The 22,188-nt window shown below is 45.0% G+C and overlaps 1 protein-coding gene across 1 annotated transcript in view; it reads right to left on the reverse strand.

The window, feature by feature from the left end:
- Nucleotides 1-22,188, reverse strand: part of CFAP54 (cilia and flagella associated protein 54) — a 115,394-nt gene that overhangs the window by 43,512 nt on the left and 49,694 nt on the right. The window contains 9 exon segments of the mRNA XM_080971994.1: nt 33-260; nt 2,303-2,472; nt 4,256-4,453; nt 7,579-7,721; nt 9,080-9,310; nt 10,228-10,343; nt 17,511-17,574; nt 18,540-18,666; nt 20,114-20,197. Of these exon segments, the coding sequence (XP_080828120.1) occupies nt 33-260; nt 2,303-2,472; nt 4,256-4,453; nt 7,579-7,721; nt 9,080-9,310; nt 10,228-10,343; nt 17,511-17,574; nt 18,540-18,666; nt 20,114-20,197 (1,361 nt within the window).

The following is a 22,188-nucleotide window of genomic DNA, read 5'->3' on the forward strand; positions in this document are numbered from 1 at the left end:
TATGCAGACAACCTCAGTAAAAATATATTTACCTTAACAGAATCAGTAGCCTGCAGATCAACCACCATATCAAGCAACATATCTGATGCCATGAAATATGGCAGCCAAATGGTGTCATGAAACAACTCCTTGGTAATAGGAAATGGTGCATGAAAAGATTGTGAATGTCTAATAATTGACTGCGCTTCCTGGGTATAGGTCCAAAGGTCTCGGCACACGTTCTGAAGCAACGTCCAGTGGCCACCACGGTAGGCTAGTACCTGGATGGTAAAGTGTCAGATACAAGTCTGATGAGTGGAGCATGGAGATTTCTCAGTGATGTCAGCATTAAAACACAAACCATTTTCTTAAAACTGAGTCCCCAAAAATGGAGGGGGGTCCCTATACATTGGGATGTCTTATAGACGGAAAAATACGGTAACTACTTCTTCATTCTTAATTTTCAATAGAAAAAAAGGATACAAACTTCCCTCTACAGTGGTACCTCGGGTTAAGTACTTAATTCATTCCGGAGGTCTGTACTTAACCTGAAACTGTTCTTAACCTGAAGCACCATTTTAGCTAATGGGGCCTCCTGCTGATGCCATGCCGCCGGAGCACGATTTCTGTTCTCATCCTGAAGCAAAGTTCTTAACCTGAAGCACTATTTCTGGCTTAGCGGAGTCTGTAACCTGAAGCGTATGTAACCTGAAGTGTATGTAACCTGAGGTACCACTGTATAGCATGCAGACTACCCCACTGAATTCTCAGGCAGCTGAGAACACAAAAATATCCAAGTCATACACAGGAAAATAACTGAGAGGAGGGAAGTTGGCTATTGCTGGAAAGAAATGACAGAAAATAAAAGGAAATAAATAGAGAGAGCAAAGGAGTGCATGTTACCCTTCTATAGCCAAGCAGCCAGTCAGTGATTAAAACTACAGCTTTCTGATAATCTTTGTCAGCCATTTCAAGATATATTCATAAAACCTATTCATATTTTACTGGTGTTTTTCCACTTGTACATTCCCAGCTATAATTTCTAACATATTTCCATGCTGCTGATCTAATGCATGTGAAGTGGTGACATTCATTATGAATGCGGCTTCACTTTATGCAACATAATCATTACAGAAATGAGGTTCTGAGCCTACATGGTATTAGGCTGTGCTCAGTAGAACAGCATGTGCTTAGGAAGCTGGACAAGTCCCTTCTAAGTAGAGGTTTGGGCTTTATAGCACTGTGTGCTGTGCTCCCTGAGGGGGCCATTCAGAAAACACAGCACAATCCAATATAAGATTGCATTTACCATATTATTTATGGATGCATTCACTTAGTTAAAGCAAAAGGCAACAAAGTTCTACCTACTGCAAAATAATTCTGGTGTTGCCTTTAAAAGGTTTTAGTAAATACAATAAGAGAAACCAAGAAAATGAATTCTTCTGATTCCTATTTTAGAAAGTATGTACCAGGTACTACTTCCAGCTAGGAAAAAGCTCCTGCTGGTCTGAAAGCTGGCATCTAGGCAACAGGCTACCCAGAAACTCATTATTGGCCTTCCGCTTTCTCTAGCGTGAAAATGCTTAGGAGTGTTCTCTGTGTTTGCTAAGGGGCTTCTTGCTGTCTTTCTGACTTCTTCCAGAGATATGTGGGATATGTACAATGCTACAAGCCCCCCCACATTAAAGATGGTGGCCACTAGCCATAGTTCCGGACAGCACTGCCACCTAGGACCACTGTTATTGTTTGCACATCATGGAAAAATGTTCATTGTATGTCAAAATTGTGTTTCCCCTGCTGGAATATGAAAAGGAGGTTTGGGTATTCATAGCTGTTTTCGCCGAAGTATTTGAGGAAGGATCAAATGGTTTTTGAAGTTCTAGTGGGACTCCCTCACTGTTTCAGCAATAAGACGGGGGGGAAATGTGTGCAAAGGTTTATGTGTCACGTAACGAACACTCTCCTCCATGAATTGTTAGGAAAAGAAAAGAGGTAAAATATAAATTAGAGCTAAAAAGTCTTCTAAGTCATCTCTTGGAGGATTCTTGTCCTAACTGACACAAGGAGTGGGTTAAGAAGCAAAGATGTGACAAAAGTGAGTGAATGAGAGAACGGCTGCTGCCAAGCTTTCTCAGACACCTGCTTTAAAGGGTTAGGAAGACCTAGATGATCTGAGCCCTTTCTGCTAGACTACCCTACTGAGATCTGGAATAGAAGAGGAAGTTAATAGAAGTACAAGAAACAAATGTTTCTCTCACCTATTGAAACTGGTAGAGACATTTTAATACAATAACATAAACACATTAATTCAAGAAGACATTACCGCCGCTCTTCTAAAATGTAGAAAGATTTTAACAAAATGCTCCAGCAAAGATGAATAAGATTGCGCCTTTTCACGTTCTTTTACGGTAACATATCCCTGAGGTAGTCCCTGAGGTCGTGGGGTGTCTTTTTCATCCGGCTTAATGTTGTGATCAGAAAAATATAATGGATCTAAAAACAAACAACATTTGAGTTAAACTGAGGACACATTTTCAAAAACATCAGAATGAGTAATAATAGTTTCCAGATCTGTTAATAAGATGGGCTGCAGGGACTCAACGGTCTTTTGCCAGTACCTTAACCCTTAAGTAGGCCCCAATCCCTACTCCTGAGAAGACCATGTTTAGACATTGCCTGGAGGCTCCCCACCTGCGTTAAAAGAAGCACGATGTGGTCATCTTAACTGTATGCCTGATGGGACGGAAGGAGAACAGCTACAGGGCCTCAACCTTAATGAAAAATGGGAAACAGGGAGCCTCCACAGGAAAGACATAGGAGCTCTGGACCCAAGTCTGTGGAGACCAACAGCCCATAAACCAGTCACCCCAAAAGAGGAGGCCTACCTAAGAACTGTACCTACTGTTGAGAGCAACCTGGGCATGGTGGAAACTGGCTTGCAACGCCATTGGTTCATCTAAGTCAGTGCTGTTTAGTGACTGGCAGAAGCTTTCCAGCACTTTGGGTAGGAATCTCTCCCAGACCTGCCTGGAGATACCAAATACTGAACCTGAGACCTTCTGCATCTAAAGCAGATGCTCTTCCACTGAGCTACAGACCTCTCTCTATTTACATACTGTGAGAAGTAATCTTTCTTCTCCATAGTTATATTGACTGGTTAATACTGAAGGAACAGTTGCAGTTTTATTGTAAATATACAAAGAAACATGCTCGAGAACCTTCTGGAATGTATATAAATAAACACTACAAAGGATTTGATTTTAATCAGCACATCTATAATTCAATGAATCACACAAGTTTGGAATGAGTAGACTCTATCATGACCTTGGATCAGGACTCATTGGGGGCTGAGACCTCAGGCAAGTGGAACGCTGTGAAGAGACAGATTCACTTCCCGGTCCATGCTGTGTGGACCTGCAGGCACCAGAGACCACATCCCTTCATCTGAGAAGACATCTCTGCTGCCAGGCATAGATGGCTAAACCAGACATTCCTTGGGAAGAAAGATCCCCACAACTAGAAATACCATTACCCCAAAAGGAGCTAGCAGCTACAGAAAGCAACACCAGCCCTCAGCTTGGACATCTGGTCTCAACTGCAAAAGGTCTGCCTCATGCCTTCTCTGGTGGGCACTCCCATGATCATGACAGACTCTATCTTTCTGAGATCATATCCGCCCCCCTCCAAGCTGAGTGTTAAATGTTGTGGGGCTCAGAATGACAGCACTGAGGGCCAGGTGTCAGTTCCTCTGATGAGGCCATCTGGTAAGAGAAAGGAACTGAAGGTGTAACAGAACAGTTAGCAGAACCCTCTAGATGACTATGGAGAAACTGCCATTTTCCCCTTTCTCCTACATAGCATTCTGGTCCATTGATGCTCTTTATTTAGTCTTGTCCACCATATCACCAAGGAAAGCAAGTTGATGGCTTTTTTTACTATGTTTTTTAATAACATGTGCTGACATCCTTGTATGCTCTTCAGCTTGTCCTGTTCCACAATGCCTTATATATGCTCCTTTATGCATTGACAACTTCTATTTTTGAATCCTCATCTATCCAAAGACTTGGCAATCACCTGATCTCATCCTCATCTGATGCCTGAGACTTAAGCTTAGAACCTGACACAGAAATGGAGCACCTGACAATATAGTGAGTCCTTAGATGGAACTTCTGCAAAAGTAGTAGGTTAGTGAAATATTTGCTGGGAAATCCTTATGCCTCAGATCACGGAACCGCTCAACATCTGTTAGACATTTGGCCAATATGTAGTAACCCACCTGAATCTGAGGCAGAAGATGACAGCTGGGAAAGATCAGTGGGATCCGTTGTGGCATCAGTTTCAGGGGTGAGACAATTACTGTGGTCAAGTAGGCTTGAGCTGGAAACAGCATCTGAAGAAGCACTTTGTAAAGTGGGGTCAGAAGCAGGCATGGAAGGACCAGAATCGAAGACAGGGGAGGTGGAATCAAGTGTGTCTGAGCAAAGAAGAGCAAGGAAGTCTTGACTTGCTATGAGCTGTTGGCTGCAGAATATTCAGGGCTGGTATTTTCGAGATTCCAGAATTGTGTAAGTACCCCTAGCTTATCAAAAGGCCACACTAGAAGTCCATCTGAAAAACCAGTGACAGGTCCTACCATATTTCACAGCTGCACTGGTGGCTGAATGCACTGTTCTTGCACTGAATGACTGGGCTTCTGATTCCCTAGCTTACGCCTGACAAGTGATGCAAGAGGAAGACAGGGCTGCATCTGCTGCAGTGGACGTCAACAGATGTGGAAAGGCTATTCGAGCCTATGAAATGCAACAAGGAGACACTGGAATTGTGTTTTCCTTTTGCCATTACACCAGGCAGCCCTGGAAACCCTCATGAAAGAAAGGCAGGACTGGAGCAGCAAACAGTGAAACCAAGAAAGCTCACTTAAACTAAAGATGGTATTGATAGGCTTGTTTAAAAGCCATCAATTGTCAGGATGAATAATTGTGTTCTGATCTAAACCCTATTCCTTTCAGAGGAAGATTTTGAAGAGGTTGAATTATTTTAAACATATGATCATAACTGACTACATAACTACGTGCTTATGCACACAGACACAAGCAATAAACAAACAGATCAATACTAGATCAATTCTCTGGAGTCAATTGCAGTGTTTTTCATTCTGTATTTTATGGCTGTTCTGAAGAATTCATCAGCCATTTTGTCAAGTTAGCCACAAGGAATATTCTGACTCTTGCTAAGCCTCCAAATCAATCAGTCTCCAAATAGCAGATAAACTGATGCTTGCAGTCCATTAGGTTCCATTTTCCACCACCAACCCAGTTTGATAACAAAATGCACTGAATCACCAAATCAAAAGTTAGCAAAATAATATGGAGAGACACCCTTTTATTTTGTTTGCTTCTGTCTTCACAATACTCCTAAACTGGACAAAAATGGAAGTGTTGTTCTCAACAGTGTGAACTAGAAATACAAAAAGAATAACCACATATGAACATGCAACGGAATAAGAAAGATATAAGGATTACATGAATAACAGACTAAACAAGGTGAAGATTTGTGCTTTCCAATTTTGTTCTATTAAGCACACTTAAGATTTCCTCTGGCGGTTCTGTCTTCAAGCTTGGAGCACTGCAGTTCAGGAAGCAACTAACAGGAGGAAATGGGCACGATTTGGCTGGGGTGGGAATCAAGTGAGAGAGAGAATGTTAAGCATGCAGACCGTTTTCAAATATTTATAAGAATGTCAGAAAGAAGAGGAAAATTTGCTCACCAGTCCCTAAGGATAGACAATGTGATTAAAATGACATGTCTTAAGACCAGTCATTGAGAAAAATCTAAACCTAAACAGCAAAGGAACAAGCTCCTTAAAGAGGCTGTACAAACCCTTCTTTGTATGCATTGTTTTTTAGGATTGCTTTAGATTAGGAATTGAGTATGACCTACTGGGTCCATTTCCACTCTGATTAAATACCTATGTCATAAAAGGACTATCCCATGGTCCATCGGTATCTCTAGACCATGTCTGGGACAGACAGGCAGAATCAGACAGACAGGTAGAATTAAGATAGAAACTTGGGACAGATGGGCTGGATAGAACTTCAGTAAGAATTGCAAGGCAGGCAATCAAAGCAGGATCAATAACTTAAATCCTAGAAGCAGCAGCAATAGCATTGAAGTCAAGAAAGCAGACGTTATTAGAAACACCAGGCATATTTGGAGCAAGAGTCCCAAGAACAGATATAGAACTAATAGTGGTATGTGATACACCTCAAACTACAGGGCATCAGAACAGAGTGGATGAAGGCTTAGAGGAGGAGGTCAGGGGTGCACAATATAAAGTACTGGCTAAGACAGACAAAAGAGACACAGGGGAAGGAATACATGTGGAGCTCACGCAAAACTAACTGTGCCAATTGGTCAGCAGCAAGATAAAATGTCTGTGAATTTTGAAAAGCCAGGACTTGGGTGCACAACAATGCAGAAGATATTTCACCATGCAATCAAACTAAGCCCGCCCACCATCAGCATCTGCATTCACTTCAGTAACACTAAGTACTAATAATGCATTAGTTTTGCCACTGGCTCAATGCTTGCAATCAAGAGAATCAACAGCTAACCCCAATAATAGTGGCTGTTGGCATAACTCGAAATAAATTTCTCCTGGAGAATATTTCATCAGATAGGTAGCTACTGCCATCTGTCAACCACAGGCAGAAAATGCAGAGTTCAGGAAGCAGGTCGCCTCACTGTATGCAGAGACCACAGTCCATTTTGTCTCAAAGATTCCTCCAAGAAGAGCATGGCGACAGACAAATAAAAATAAGAATATAAGAAAGTGCAAAATACTGCAAATAGGCAAAAATACACAAGAACTACTTCTCTGACATATAAAAGGAACTGAACAATTTTGACAATTTGAAAAGCTAAAAACAAATAACACTGCAAGAAAAAAGAACATTGCAATAAAATAAATAAAAATCAGAAAGCCAATCTATCGACATAAAAGAGGATCTTAGGAGAAATTTCTTACACATAAGGCCAACAGCCCCTTCTTCCTGAAAGATAGTCTATCAGATGGGAATATAGGAAACTAACAACCCTTGACACACAGAAACCCAAACCTGCCAATAAGGAGAAGGAAGAAAACCAAAAGCTGACAGAAAAAATACCCAAACATGTTCAAAATCACTCAGAAACTGACTAAGGATAACAACAAGCAGGAAAGAACAGGGAAGCACAAAATAGTTCAAAAAATGAGAGTAATAATGAGGGAGAAGAAATAGAACTGCCTAGAAGGGCAACAGGAAATAGGGGGGGGGGGAGTGTCTGCCTACAGCAAGGCAACCACCTCCCTCAACACTGCATTTCCTGCCCCTGGGTGACAGATGACAGTATCTACCCATCTGCTGGACTACACTCTAGGGAGAATGTTGTTTTAAATTCATTCTATAAGAAATACAAATTCAAAAAAAAATCCATTATGAAACCAATAGTTACTGTTCTATGTCCTAATTGTTTGGACAAGAACAGGAGAGAAGGTTGATGGATTTTAATATGTAAGATTACAATTATCTTGTTATTGCGTATTTTTAATTTAATTACCATTTTTTTTACGGATTTTTCCTGATATTGTTCTCTTAAAAAAGGGAAGTTGAAAAGTCTTCAGTTGCTCCTCTCTTGTTGCTGCCACCACTATAGTGCCTGAATTGATTAATGAGAATGCGTCCGGGTCTAATTCATGATAACTGCAAAACAAAACATTTCATTATTTAAGAAGAGCAAGCAAGAGATATCAAATACATAAAAACTAACAATATTGCAACTTTACTATTCTGCAAATACTTTTGAAGTCTTCTTTTTATATTTACAGCACTATGCTGAATGCTTCAGTTAATTCCTGCTTTCATGTGACCTTTCCCACCCAGTGTGGATTATCTGGTGAAGCCGTGCACCATGGCCCATGGGCCTTCTTGGTAGCTGCTCCCAGACTCTGCAACACCCTTCCTAGAGAAACTAGACTGGCTCCCTCTTTGTTGTCCTTCTACCAGACTTTCTTGTTCCAACAGGCTTTTGGGAACTGACAGCTGTGCTGTTTTTATTGTAACTGTTTGTATGGTTTTAATACATTTTATATATGCATTGAGTTTTAATTCTATCATTTTTTAATAATTGGTTTTCCTATCTGTAAACCATCTTGAATCCCATCAGGGATAAAGATGGGGTATAAATATAATTATTATAACAACAACAACTAGAGGTGATATTAGTTATCTCTCAAGACAGGTTTTATTGATTTTACTCTTATTTTCTTATTCACCATGGGGACACCAAATCTGGGGAAAGGCAGGACAGGAATTGAATAACTAAAATAAAAAAACAAGAGTTTAAACTATAAATATAGCTGCAGGTTGGAACCAACGTGCAAAAGTTAAGAAATCAAAGCTCAAAGCTCAGTTTCTATTCCAGTTGATAAAATGGGGAAACGATCACTTCCATTATCCTCAGCTCCTTGGAAGTGGGGCAGACAAGCACCTAAACACTAAGACTCAGCTGGGGAAACAGCAAGAGCAAATCTTCAGTGGAATTATTTTGGAGTAACCCTGTCTGGCCATTCATATCAGTGGATGAAGAGTTGTGAAAGTCATATCAAGCACTAGAACTTGGCACATGAAGAAGAAAGCACTGCCTAGTAAGTATGTTTGAAAAAGAATTCTGATGGCTTGAAGTACATTTCTTTTGCTCCTTTCAGATCTTTTTAAGTTCATAGTAATTCTAAGAAAAGAGAAAGTAGGAGAGATGCATTACCAAAAAGTAATCAATAGGGAATAACTCCACTAATAGGCCAATAACTTTTGTTTCTTCTAAGTCATGGTAACATACAAGGGAAAAGCAGCTTCCCATCAGCAGTGGTTTGCTAAGACGCCACAAGAACAAGAGTTGCAAGATCAGTCTTCTGAACTGTACACTTCTTCCACTGAAGTATAACAGTTGTTGTTTATGGAAAATACAGAATACAGCAGGACATTTCTGAAGGAGGTAAAAGAGGCTGCTAGGGCATTGTTGGATTATGCCATTAAAAATCATCACATTTATCCATTTTTACCTGTTCAGATTTTTCAAAGAATCAACATCAATGGAATATAACTCTTCTATCCGTTTTTTAAACAAATTGAAGTGGGCAATTGCCAGGTAAATGTTCAGCTGAGATCGCCACGGCAACTCTTCAACATATACCCGCCGCCATCTCTTTCGTTTCAAGAAGACGTTAGAACGCAAATTCAGCTTTTGCGTCAGCACTTGCATAGCTACTCTTCGTGATTCTTCTTTTTCTCGCCTAAATAAAAACCACAGTAAGAGCGATTTATATTACGGGGGGGGGGGGGGGCGGGGACCTGTGTTGCCCAAAATAAACAATTCATAATAATTCCAACAGAATGGCTGTAGGAGGAAAGACAAAAAATTCTGAAACTGTAAAAACAGCCACATCTTGTCCTTGTTTGCATGTAATGATAAGCCAAACCAAAACCTAGCACAAAAGAGCAAACATGGACTTTGAGAGTGATCACAGCCACCTCCTTCTTCTCTGGTTGTTGTCTGCTACTGCACTGAGCTAAGCCATGATGTGATTTAATGTGTCATCCAAACCTAGACTCTTTTTTTAGCTCTCTCCAGGCAAACCACAAGATGTAGCCAAGCCTTGTTCTATGATTTATAGATCGTGGTTTGTCTGGGGAGCTAAATCACATGCCTGGATTCAGACAACACACTAAAGCACAGCGCAGCAGCAGAATGACTGGGGAAGAAGCCCCCACATTTGCTTGTTCCTGCTAAGCCATGGTTTGGCTTGGCGTTACATGTGAACAAGACCTTGCTTTATTGAAATCTGGAGAGGAATTCAGTAGCTACACTGGTCTACACTGAAGTTGAAGTAACAAATTAGAAATTTATTAAACAAACAAACCAACCAGCAATGATAGGGTGGACGGGGGTGTTAGTGACCGAGTCCCCAGTTAGGGTGCAACAGGATCCATTTTGGATTTCTTGCATAAATTCTAGTTCTTTCCTGATTTGGAGGTGAAATAGCTCAACTTAATCTGAGCCAGTCCAATTCAAGCCTAGTTAACATTAAAGAAAAATGTTTTCCAATGTCCGTTTCTAATCTCTTTAATGTGATAGGCCATATCCAGAAATAACAGACATAACTGAAATCCAGTTAAATCTTATTTAGAGCACATAAAACAGCTGAATTACCTTTGCCAGTCAGATGATTTGCCCACACCATGGTGTTTAGTGGGATATTTAGGTAGTTTTTTTTCCTTGGAAATCTTGGCTTTTGTCTTTTTCTTGGATGTTGGTGACCCTGACGTCTGAATGAAAATAGTAAGAGCTATCATTTCAGTGCATTATACCATGAACCTATAACGTCTTTATCTAATGTCTGCTAGAATTTGTATCTAACATATGCAAGAATTAAGCAACAAAACATAGCAGAGTAAGCTGTCTCACGTCTCAGTCTGGGGAAAAAGACGGATTATTATTATTAATAATAATAATAACAACAACAATAAACAACAACATACCGTAACAGCTCTTGAAAGGTGAGTGGTGCCCTATATTTCCAAAATGGAACTGGATACACAGCAGCACCCTTTTGCGAAAGCAAACAAACCTCGTCTTGTCTTGGTAGCCAACCAAAATTTGTTCTCCAGTGGGAGAAGTCAGGTTCTTTTGACATTACAGTAAACTCAATACCCAGTACAATTGGGGGAAAGGAAGAGGGCAGTCCCTGCATACCTCCACAGCTGTATTTGTGGTTAGTTTCAGTTTTTTTCAGTACTACAGTGGTACCTCAGGTTAAGTACTTAATTCGTTCCGGAGGTCCATACTTAACCTGAAACTGTTCTTAACCTGAAGCACCACTTTAGCTAATGGGGCCTCCTGCTGCTGCCGCGCCGCCAGAGCACGATTTCTGTTCTCATCCTGAAGCAAAGTTCTTAACCCAAGGTACTATTTCTGGGTTAGCAGAGTCTGTAACCTGAAGCGTATGTGTGATGGGACGATGAGCTGCTTGTGTGTAAAATCCTAGTCCCTCAGAGTTTGGTCAAGTTTGCAAACCTCTGTCTGTAACGGAGCCCCTTAAACATGGCTCCGTCAGTCGCTGGCAGATTCCGACAGTGGTTGCTTTCGGAATCGCTTCCAACATAAAAGCTCCTTAACGGAAACACGTCTTCTGGACTCTCTGCGTGACAGTTTCCGGCGAGGAGTGGGTGTCCCTACAGGAGGTCCTGAAACCTCCCCACTGTTTTCGCTGGAAGTGTCTCTGAGCCATCCCTCCAGCTCACTTTCCCTCAGCTCAGCTCCTCTCCCCCTACTGGTTCCCTCTTCAGCTGCTGAGTCTCTCCCAACCTGTGTGAGCCCTTTCACTTCCCTTCCTTCCGATGGCAGTTCCCTGACATCCACCTCCCCTCCAGGGCCCCCTTCATCCCCTCTCGCCCCCTCCTCTACGGGCGGTGAGGAGGCAAAACCCCGGAATGAACTTCCTTCATCTTCCGATGTCCCGAACACTTCTCTCCACCTGTTGCGGTTCCTGGTCTCGAAGTACTCCTCCTCCTCAGAGTCCATCTCCCCTTCCCCTTCCGAGTCCGAGAATCCTTCCAACTCCTCCTCCTCATCGGTGGTCCCAAAGTATTCCCTCCGGAACCTCTCCACAGGCTGAGGTTTCCTTGGGAACCTTTGATGGAACGTTTCTATCAATACCTCGTCATTGATATCTTCTGCCATTACCCAAGTGTTTTCTGACTCCGGTTCTCCTTCCCACGCTACCAAATACTCCACCTGATCCCCCTTCCACCTGGCGTCGAGGATTTCTGCCACATGGCTGCTGCATTCCCTTTCTTCTATGACCGGTCCCCGAGTGGCCATCCCTTCTCGTCCCCCCTCATACGGTGACAGTAACGACCTGTGAAATACTGGGTGCAGTTTCATGTGGTTGGGTAACCGGAGCCTGAAAGCCACTGGGTTGACCTGTTGAATGACCTCAAAGGGACCCAATCTCCTGGGTCTTAATTTCTTACAACCTCCTTTGAACGGCAACCCTTGGGTTGACAGCCACACCCTATCTCCCACCCTTATGGTTTCACCTTCCCTTCGGTTCTTGTCTGCCTGCCTCTTGTATTCTTCCTTCGCCCTTTCTAAGTTGAGTTGGAGCTGACGATGGATTGCTTCCATTTCTTCTACAAAATGCTCGGCTGCCGGGACGCTCCATCTCTCCCCTTCTCCCCCTGGGAAACCCCTGGGATGACACCCATAATTAGCCAAGAAGGGGCTCATCCCTGTGGACACATTCTCGGCATTGTTGTAGGCAAATTCCGCCAGCGCCAACTTTTCTACCCAGTCATTCTCTCTGTCATTGACATAACACCTCAGGTATTGCTGGAGGACACCGTTTGCTCTTTCCGCCTGCCCGTTGGTTTCAGGGTGCCGGGCAGTCGAAAAGTTGACCTCCACCTGCAGTAAGCTCATGAGCTTCCTCCAGAACCTGGAAGTAAATTGTTTTCCTCGGTCTGAGACCACCCTCAATGGCACCCCGTGCAACCTAAAAATGTGTTCTACAAATAACTTCGCTGTCTCTTCCGCCGTGACTGCATGCGAGCAGGCTACAAAGTGGCACATCTTTGTTAGTAGGTCTACCACCACCATGATGGCTGTTTTCCCCTTGGACTTCGGCAGATCAGTCATAAAATCTATCGACACTGCCTCCCAAGGTCGTTCTGGGGTTGGTAAGGGTTCTAATAGTCCCGCCGGTGCCCGCCTCTCCCCTTTGGCTCGCTGGCATTGCTCACACCCTCTTACATACTCCCGTACATCTTCCCTCACCTTAGGCCACCAAAATTCCCTGGTGACCAACCACATGGTTTTGTGTTGTCCAAAATGCCCCGCCGTGGGGCTGTCGTGCAACTGCTTGAGTACCCTCCCCCTTAAGTCTCCTTCAGGGATATACAGTGCCCCTTTGTAATACAAAGCTCCATTTCTTTCCTCGAAACCCCCTGGTTCCTCTCCCTCACCCCTAAGACCTCTGAGCTTATTCTGGGCGTATTCATCATTCTCTGTTTCCTCTACCAGTTCTCTTTGTCCCACCAATGCCGCCCCACACACCCAGCGGTCCTCTGGGATGACATGTCTCTCTTCGGGTGCTCCCTCCCCCTCCAAATATTCAGGTTTGCGAGAGAGAGCGTCCGCCCTAATGTTCTCTGGGCCTGGCACGTAACAAATCTCAAAGTTAAATTTGGAGAACTCCTGGGCCCATCTCACTTGCCGTTGGTTGAGCACTCGTGCCGTCCTCCAATACTCTAGGTTCTTGTGGTCAGTGCACACTTGCACCTTATGTTGTGCGCCAATTAGCAGGTGCCTCCATCTCCGGAACGCCTCATGAATGGCTAGTAGTTCTCGGTCATACACCGTGTAGTTCCTCTCGGATTTGTTCAGCTTTCGCGAAAAAAAGGCACACGGTCTCCACTCTGACTCCTCCTTCCCTGGCTGCAGAAGCACCGCCCCAATCGCTCTGTCTGATGCGTCAGTTTCCACTCTCATCGGTTTTTGTAAATCCACATGCAGGAGTTGTTGTTCCGAGGCGAAGGCCCTTTTTAGTTCCTCAAATGCTCGCTCCGCCTCCTCAGTCCAAACGAACTTCTTCTTACTGCTGAGACAGTCCGTAATGGGCGCCGTCAGGTGGGCAAAGTTTCGGATGAACTTACGATAGAAGTTCCCAAATCCTAGGAACCTCTGCACATCCTTCCTTGTTTTGGGTGTTTTCCATTCCAGCACCGCCTGGACCTTGCCGGGATCCATGGCCAATCCCTTGTCTGACAGGCGATACCCCAGGAATTCCACCTCCTTGGTATGAAACTGACACTTCTCCAGTTTCACCCACAGCTGGTTGGCTTGCAGCCTGCTCAACACTTCTCTGACGTCTCTCACATGCTGCTCCTCATTCTCAGAATACACCAACACGTCGTCTAAGAAGGCCACACAATTCTTGTAAAGCAAAGGCCCCAGGACGTGGTTCATAAACGATTGAAAGCACGCGGAGCCTCCTTGTAGGCCGAAGGGCATAACTAAATATTCAAATGCCCCCAAAGGGGTGAACATGGTGGTTTTCCATTCATCCCCCTTCCTTATTCGTATCAGGTTGTACGCCCCCCTTAGGTCCAGTTTAGTAAAAATCTTTCCCTTCCTGACTCTTGTCAAAATGTCGTCAATCCTGGGCATAGGGAAAGCCACTGGTTCTGACACTGCATTTAAGGCCCTGAAGTCACACACAAGCCTCGGCTTGTTCGTGTTTTTTTTATCCACAAAAAACACTGGGCTGCCCCCCACCGCCCTGGACTCTCTGATGAACCCTCTCTTCAGGTTCTTGTCAATGAACTCTCTTAGCTCCTGCATCTCTCTGTCTGACATGGCGTACAGCTTGCCTACAGGGAGCTGTGCCCCAGGGAGTAAATTGATTTGACAGTCAAAGGGTCTATGCGGGGGTAGTTGGTCAGCTTCCCTTTCGCTGAAGACGTCGCGGAGATCTGCGTATTGTCGTGGTACCTTCACGTTCTCCGTTACTTCAGTCCCTGCTAGGGTGGCTTGGGCCCCTGCCAAACCCTTTCCCTCTTTGCAGTGTTCTAAGCAATGTGCTGAACCAAAAGAAACCACTCTCTGATGCCAGCCCACCAGCGGATCATGTAACGCTAGCCAGCTCATCCCCAATATAATGGGAGCTCCTCCCAAGGTGGCCACATTAAACGCTATCAGTTCGGTGTGCCTTGCCACCTTCATTATCATTGGGACGGTCTGCAAGCTGACTTCTCCTCCCAACAGCTCCCTGCCATCGATCGTGGTCACCTGCAGGGGGTTGCTTAAAGGGATCGTCTGTATCTGGTGTTCAGCTGCAAACTCTTTGCTCATGAAATTGCAGGAGCTGCCTGAGTCCAACAGCGCCTTTATCTTTAGAGGGTGTCCGTTTGGCAGCTCTAGCACCACTTCTATCACTAGGGCGGGTTTAGGAGGTTCTGGCGTGGGCACTTTCACTGCTCTTTGGCCTGGCTGCTGTGCCCCGACGGTGGCAGCCAGGCGTTGGCTTTTACTTGCTTCGGTATTTCTTCCTCTCTTCCCTCCACAGCTCCTACCATCCCTTGCCATTCCTTCCTCTGGGGGCAGACTCTGGCAAAGTGACCTGGCTGTTGGCAGAGATAGCATTTCCGGGCGCCTTTTCCCTCCTTCTTTCCCCCCTCACTGGGCTTTGAAACTGCGCGCGCGCGCGCTGTTCCGATTTCCATCGGCTCTGCCGGCGGGAAAGTTGGCTCTGGAATGTCTGGAATGCGGAACTCCTTCCAACGTTCCCCCTTCCCTTCCCGCCTCTCCAATGCTCTCGCCTCCTGGCGCGCTCCTATGGTCAGCGCTGATTTGGTCAGCTGGTCCATAGACTCCGCCCTGGGCGCCCGGGAAAGTTCGTCTTTCACAGCCGAAGAAAGCCCTTCTTCAAAGAGCATTTGAATGGGTTCCGCCGATAGATCCCACCCCAATTTATGGATCAACATGGTGAACTCAGTCCAGTACTCACGGACAGATCGGCTCCCCTGTTTGCAAGCCATTAACTGTCTGCGGACCACTCCCTGTTCAATATCGCTGGAAAACATCAGATCCATGGCGCGAAAGAACTTCATCGTGTCCTTTAGGACGTCACTATTCGCTGCCATCAGGGGTCTAACCCAGTCTCTCGCCCCCTTTTCAAGATGCCCAATCACGAAAGCCACTCGTGATTCCTCGTCAGGGAATTCATCAAACTGCAGATTGAGGGCATATTGCATCTCTGTCCGAAAGCCATGATAGTCTTTGGGCTCCCCCCCAAACTTCTGCACCAATCCTGGTACCTTTCTGACGAGCTGGGTGTCTTTCCCCTTTTTGTCTGCATCCTGAGCCCTCCTCTCCTCAAGCCTCGCCGTCTGCAGCGCTAGCTGGACCTCCAACACCCGGTACCTTTCTTCCAGGCTTGGACCCGCTCCAGCTCCTGCTTCTCCGGTTCCGGCTGGGTTGCTCATGATGCCTTCTCCTGCACAAGCTGCTCACGGAGACTGTCGGAATGCTGTGATGGGACGATGAGCTGCTTGTGTGTAAAATCCTAGTCCCTCAGAGTTTGGTCAAGTTTGCAAACCTCTGTCTGTAACGGAGCCCCTTAAACATGGCTCCGTCAGTCGCTGGCAGATTCCGACAGTGGTTGCTTTCGGAATCGCTTCCAACATAAAAGCTCCTTAACGGAAACACGTCTTCTGGACTCTCTGCGTGACAGTTTCCGGCGAGGAGTGGGTGTCCCTACAGGAGGTCCTGAAACCTCCCCACTGTTTTCGCTGGAAGTGTCTCTGAGCCATCCCTCCAGCTCACTTTCCCTCAGCTCAGCTCCTCTCCCCCTACTGGTTCCCTCTTCAGCTGCTGAGTCTCTCCCAACCTGTGTGAGCCCTTTCACTTCCCTTCCTTCCGATGGCAGTTCCCTGACAGTATGTAACCTGAAGCATATGTAATCTGAGGTAACACTGTATTATGTTGTTGCCATACCTGTAAATAAGCTACCTTTCTGATGTTCCATGCAAGTTTAAATAGGGCTGACAACATATTAAGATTCTGAATGTATGAAAAGCCTTGCAGCATATTCACTGAACTATTACTATCTTGTTATAACGTGATTATTATTTAAGACAAATTCAATACAATTTGATTATTTGGAAGGCTCATTTTAAAAGTACAGTGGTACCTCAGGTTACAGACGCTCCAGGTTATAGACTCTGCTAACCCAGAAATAGTACCTCAGGTTAAGAACTTTGCTTCAGGATGAGAACAGAAACCGCGTGGCAGCGGCGCAGAGGCAGTGGGAGGCCCCATTAGCTAAAGTGGTGTCTCAGGTTATGAACAGTTTCAGGTTAAGAACGGACCTCAGGAACAAATTAAGTTCTTAACCCGAGGTACCACTGTACAGGTTTAAGAGATATATAGATTGTTCTCACTAATATATCATCAACGCTGAAAAACCTTTGGCAAGTTAGAGCTTTGGTTTACATATTTTATTAAGAAACAAAAAAATGGATGGACGTTATATTGCCAGTTATGTTCTATTATGTAAAAAAGAAACATTTCCCACACAATTTATTAACTTACTTTCCCAAGTAACAACCTATAAATTAAGTCAATTATGACATGAAATCCATTATCTCTATTCTCTTATACCGCTCAGCTATTAAGGAGAATCCTCGGAGTTTCTACTACAGTGCTATAGTTTACACTAATTTAATATCAGCTCCTGATCAGCAATATTGACATTTTAAAGAACATAACAATATTTTAGAATCATATATGTGTGTTTCAGGGCATGTCCAAAATATATGAACACTATATTTACATATATAAACATCTTTTTTTTTTCCTCTAGACATAAGCTATTATTAATGCATTTTAATCACATCAGATAAGTCTAAGTGAGTTAATATTATACAACTTACTGTTGCACGACCTTTTTTCCCTTTTTTAGCAACTCGCTTGATACCTAGAAAGAATCTGTTCCGTCTGTAAACAAGGAAATTAAAGTTACTGTGAGGAGACACAACCAGCAGTATGCACATGCTCTGTCCTCAATGGAGGGGTTCTGCTGGAGAAGAGAGAGGGAGGCTCAACACATGACTGACTTTCAAGGTAAAAGGCCAGAGGACACTGTAGCATACCAGACTTAGGAGCCAACCTTGAAGAGGGAACTGAGGACAAGGTAAGTGGAATGGCGTTAACTCCATAATAGAGGGCAGAATTCTGATGAGCTTCTGTAACTAGAAAGGAACAGTCAAACTATAACAATTTGTGAGTGTGGGTGCCCTATGATGAAAAGAGTCCTGAGCTTTTTCCTGGAGTTATGAAGGACTTGCCAGAATCCTTGAGTGAATGGTGGAGGTGTTTGGGAGTTCTGAAGGTATGGTGATCCCAAACAAAACTCTTACATTGAAGGAAAAGCAGTGAGTAATTTCACAATTATTATATGCAAGAGTGTTTCGGTGGAGCTCTTCAACCTGGGAAGGTAGCCCGTCTAGGAGAAGGAAAACTCTGACCCTAAATTTCTGCTGCCTTGCAGGATATCTTTGGAAGAAGAAAGGGCTAAGGAGTAAACTCTACCCAAATCTGGAGGGGAGTCCCTAAGACAGTTGGATGGCGCCTTGTACACCTTCTTCTGGCAATTCTTGCAGCCAAGCTAGTGCCAAACCTTTTGCTCTGCTTTCCTTTGGATCAAATCCTCAGGGTCAAGAGGGGGGTCTTGTCATCTGGGCAACCCAGGACCTCCACCCGCACTGCCCAGGCTTACACTCTGCTGAGATCACTTCAGTGCTGCTAATGCAGCAGTTTGACTCCACCCCTGGAAGCGAACTCCATTATTTCTCGACATACAGACACCAATAACAAAGCCCACATGGCCTGCCAGATATTTTCAGTGAAATGTTCAGAGATGAAATAATTTCAGTTATTTGCTCTTAAATTTGTGCACCTACTTTTTAAGGTAGTCTAGTACATCATCAGTCCATTCTAGTATTCGTGAAAATCTCTCTTCAGTTATGGCTTTGTACACAAGCTTAACAAAATATTCAAGGAAGCGAGGACTCTTCTTGAATTTCATCACTGCGTATTTATAAGATAATCATAGTTAATATCTTCCATTTAGCATTGCTTCAGCTTTTTATTAGAGGATTCCACAAACATACTCATAAGAAAGTTGTACAAAAATAGAATTAACCCTTCTAACCCCTAGTTTTTTGGGACGCGGGTGGCGCTGTGGGTAAAACCTCAGCGCCTAGGACTTGCCGATCGTATGGTCGGCGGTTCGAATCCCTGCGGCGGGGTGAGCTCCCGTCTTTCGGTCCCAGCTCCTGCCCACCTAGCAGTTCAAAAGCACTTCTAAGTGCAAGTAGATAAATAGGTACCGCTTTATAGCGGGAAGGTAAACGGCGTTTCCGTGTGCTGTGCTGGTGCTGGCTCGCCAGAGCAGCTTCGTCACACTGGCCACGTGACCCGGAAGTGTCTTCGGACAGCGCTGGCTCCCGGCCTCTTAAGTGAGATGAGCGCACAGCCCTAGAGTCGGACACGACTGGCCTATACGGGCAGGGGTACCTTTACCTTTTAACCCCTAGTTTATGATACTCCCTCTCAAAATGGTAAGAGGAGTTGGACAGAATGATAGCAAGAGCAATGAGTTTAGTTGAGGACAAACTCAACTGATCTTTTCCACGACTTAATGCCTTTCTTAGGTTGATAATCTTGTCTCTTATATTGTCGCTATGCTGTCAAGACTCACAGCCCCACATGGCAAGATCAACCACTGACTTCACTGATGGGTGAATGTGAGGGTCCTCTGGGGAATGGCTAAATAAAGCTCTCAGATTGCGATATTCCATAGCTTTGCTACCATATGAAGTACAGTCCTTGCTTCTTCAGAGTGGTAATGGTTCCTTGGGGTAAGACTAGGCCAAGGAATTTGATGGCTCTTGCAGTTAGCCCTCTAACCTGGATAGTACATAGCACTGGAGTGCAGTGCTGATTGAGGCAAACCATGACTGCCTCTATAAGCTCCTGGATCAGGAGAGAAGGCACCGGGGGGCGGGATTGCTTCAAATTACAGATTGTGTGCCAAGAACATGACTATTGGAGCAAGGGTGCCATATTGTTGGGCTGGCAGCTGCTGAGCTCAGAAGTGCTAGCCATGCCTCACTAAAGTGGAAGCTCAGGAGCAGTCTGCAAGGGCCTGGGGCCCTGTGTAATTCCTTCCCACCCCCACTCCACCCCCAGGTTAGTTCATTGGATCAGAACTAACAAAATGGAAGAAAATTATTTTGATACTTGAAGGTAAGTCGGCAAAATCGACTGACATGAATTCCACAGTCTGCCACCCTGAAGTAAGTATCTGAGGACAGTCCTTTCTCTGTTCAGGGTTTTCCCCAGAGCAGGCAGGGAAGGGAGTGGAGAGGGAGAAGCTCTCCTTGCACAAAATGGGTGACTTTGTTGATATTTTTTAAGATGCCAGTTAAAATACTAAATGAAAAACGAAACAGTATGCTTTTAAAATGGTTACCTTCCTTATGAGCATTCTTCGTTTGCCAATTTGAAACAACAGGATACAAGAGCAAAACATCTTCGTCTCCTGTCAGATCCAGTCCTAGATGGAAACAATCCAACAATAGCATAAAAAATACATAAAGGTTATATACGCTGAGCACAATCTACCCAACGTTAAGCACTTTCAGGGCTACTGTTTTCAATGGTAGAAACCCCACTGAAATCCAAAAAACTTAACATACTAGATTTGGAGCTAAATTATGCATGTTATTATTTATTAAATTTCTATTACCACCCTTCACAGGGTGTTTTACAATATAAAAACACAGAAATACATAACATAGTAACAAACAAAAACAATATCCCACACACACATACATATACAGACATACAGTTTAAAAGGTCATAGACTGTTTAATTAGCCAAAGGCCTGGGTAATACTCAGACATCTCTTCCATTGCCCTGTAGCAGTAGTACCCAATCTGGGTGACCTAGATGCTTCTGAACTACATCAGCCTAAGCTATCAAGGTCAATGCTGATGGGAGATCCAACACCTTTTCAAAGGCACCACAATGGGTACTAGGGATCTAGGGAGTGTGTCACATCCACAAGTTTTCACATTTTCACTCACCATGGCAAGGATGCAATCAGCCTCTGGGAAGCATGATGAGAACTACAAAGATGGAAATGCCAGCAGCTGTGTGACGTTCCCCACGGCAGAAAGTATGGGGAAGAACACTGGGGATTGTCTGGCAGCTGTGAGTCTCCCAGAGTGCTTCAGCCATAAATTAAGTGCCAAATAACTTTCTGCTCCAGGGAAAGGGAAACAACATTTCCTTGGCTGTTGCTTGATAGAGCTGCAACTACTACCTTGGATCCCGAACGCCCTGGAATTTGGACGGTTTGGCTCCCAAACACCACAAACCCGGAAGTGATTGTTCCAGTTTATGAAGGTTCTTTTGGAACCCGAATGTCCGATGGGGCTTCCGCAGCTTCTGATTGGCTCGTACTATCCCAATAAACTGGGACTTGACACCTACCTGTACAGATCACTAATGCTGCAATCCTATGCACTTTTAACGGTATGACCAACTCCAGAATAAACACAGATACCGTATTTTTCGCCCTATAGGACGCACTTTTTCTCCTCCAAAAATGAAGGGGAAATGTGTGTGCGTCCTATGGGGCGAATACAGGCTTTTGCTGAAGCCTGGAGAGCAATAGGAGTTGGTGCGCACCGACCCCTCTCACTCTCCAGGCTTCAGGAAGCTATGCACAACCCTCGGGAGACCGGCGCGACTTCGCGCCGGGCTCCCGAGGTTTGCACAGAGCTGCCTGCACTCCCGGGCTTCCCGCAGCTCTGCACAACCCTAGGGAGCCCGGTGCGAAGCCGCGCCGGGCTCCGGAGGGTTGCGCAGAGCTGCCTGCGCTCCCGGGCTTCACGCAGCTCCGCGCAACCCTTGGGAGCCCAGCGCGGCTTCGCGCCGGGCTCCGGAGGGTTGCGCAGAGCTGCCTGCGCTCCAGGGCTTCCCGGAGAGCTGCCTGCATTCTGAAGCCTGGGGTGCGCTCTTCAGCGCGCCCGGGCTTTGCGCAGCTCTCCACAAGCCTGGGGAGACCGGCGCGGGTCCCTAGGCTTGCGGATAACAGGCTGTTCTGGGGGCTGGGGTCGGGGGAAGCTCGGGCTTCCCCCACGCCAGTCCCGTGCCTGGGGGGGAAATAAAAAACTAGGTGCGTCCTATGGGACGGTGCGTCCTATGGGGCGAAAAATATGGTAGCTTCTGGTTGTTATGGCCTTTCAAAACTAAAGCCCTCAGCTAAAAATATACTATTCCAAAACAGGTTGTGAAGGATCCAGAAGCCATTCTCCAAATTACCACAACCTTGCGGGTCAGCTAGAATGGAGCAGATGTCATGTTCTCTAGTCTCAATCCCACCTCCGGCTCAGAAGAAAATTCAGAGGGAGAGGATACAACCTTCAGGGAACCATTATCCCCCATTCCAGGATCTTTGAGGCCAGAGGATAAGGCTTAACCTGACTCCTGAGACTCATAGGCCACCTCCGCCATGCATTCCTCACTGCCCCTATGCAA

Source organism: Podarcis pityusensis (genome assembly GCF_964106645.2).
Source record: "Podarcis pityusensis genome assembly, chromosome: 10".
Classification (NCBI taxonomy): Eukaryota; Metazoa; Chordata; class Lepidosauria; order Squamata; family Lacertidae; genus Podarcis; species Podarcis pityusensis.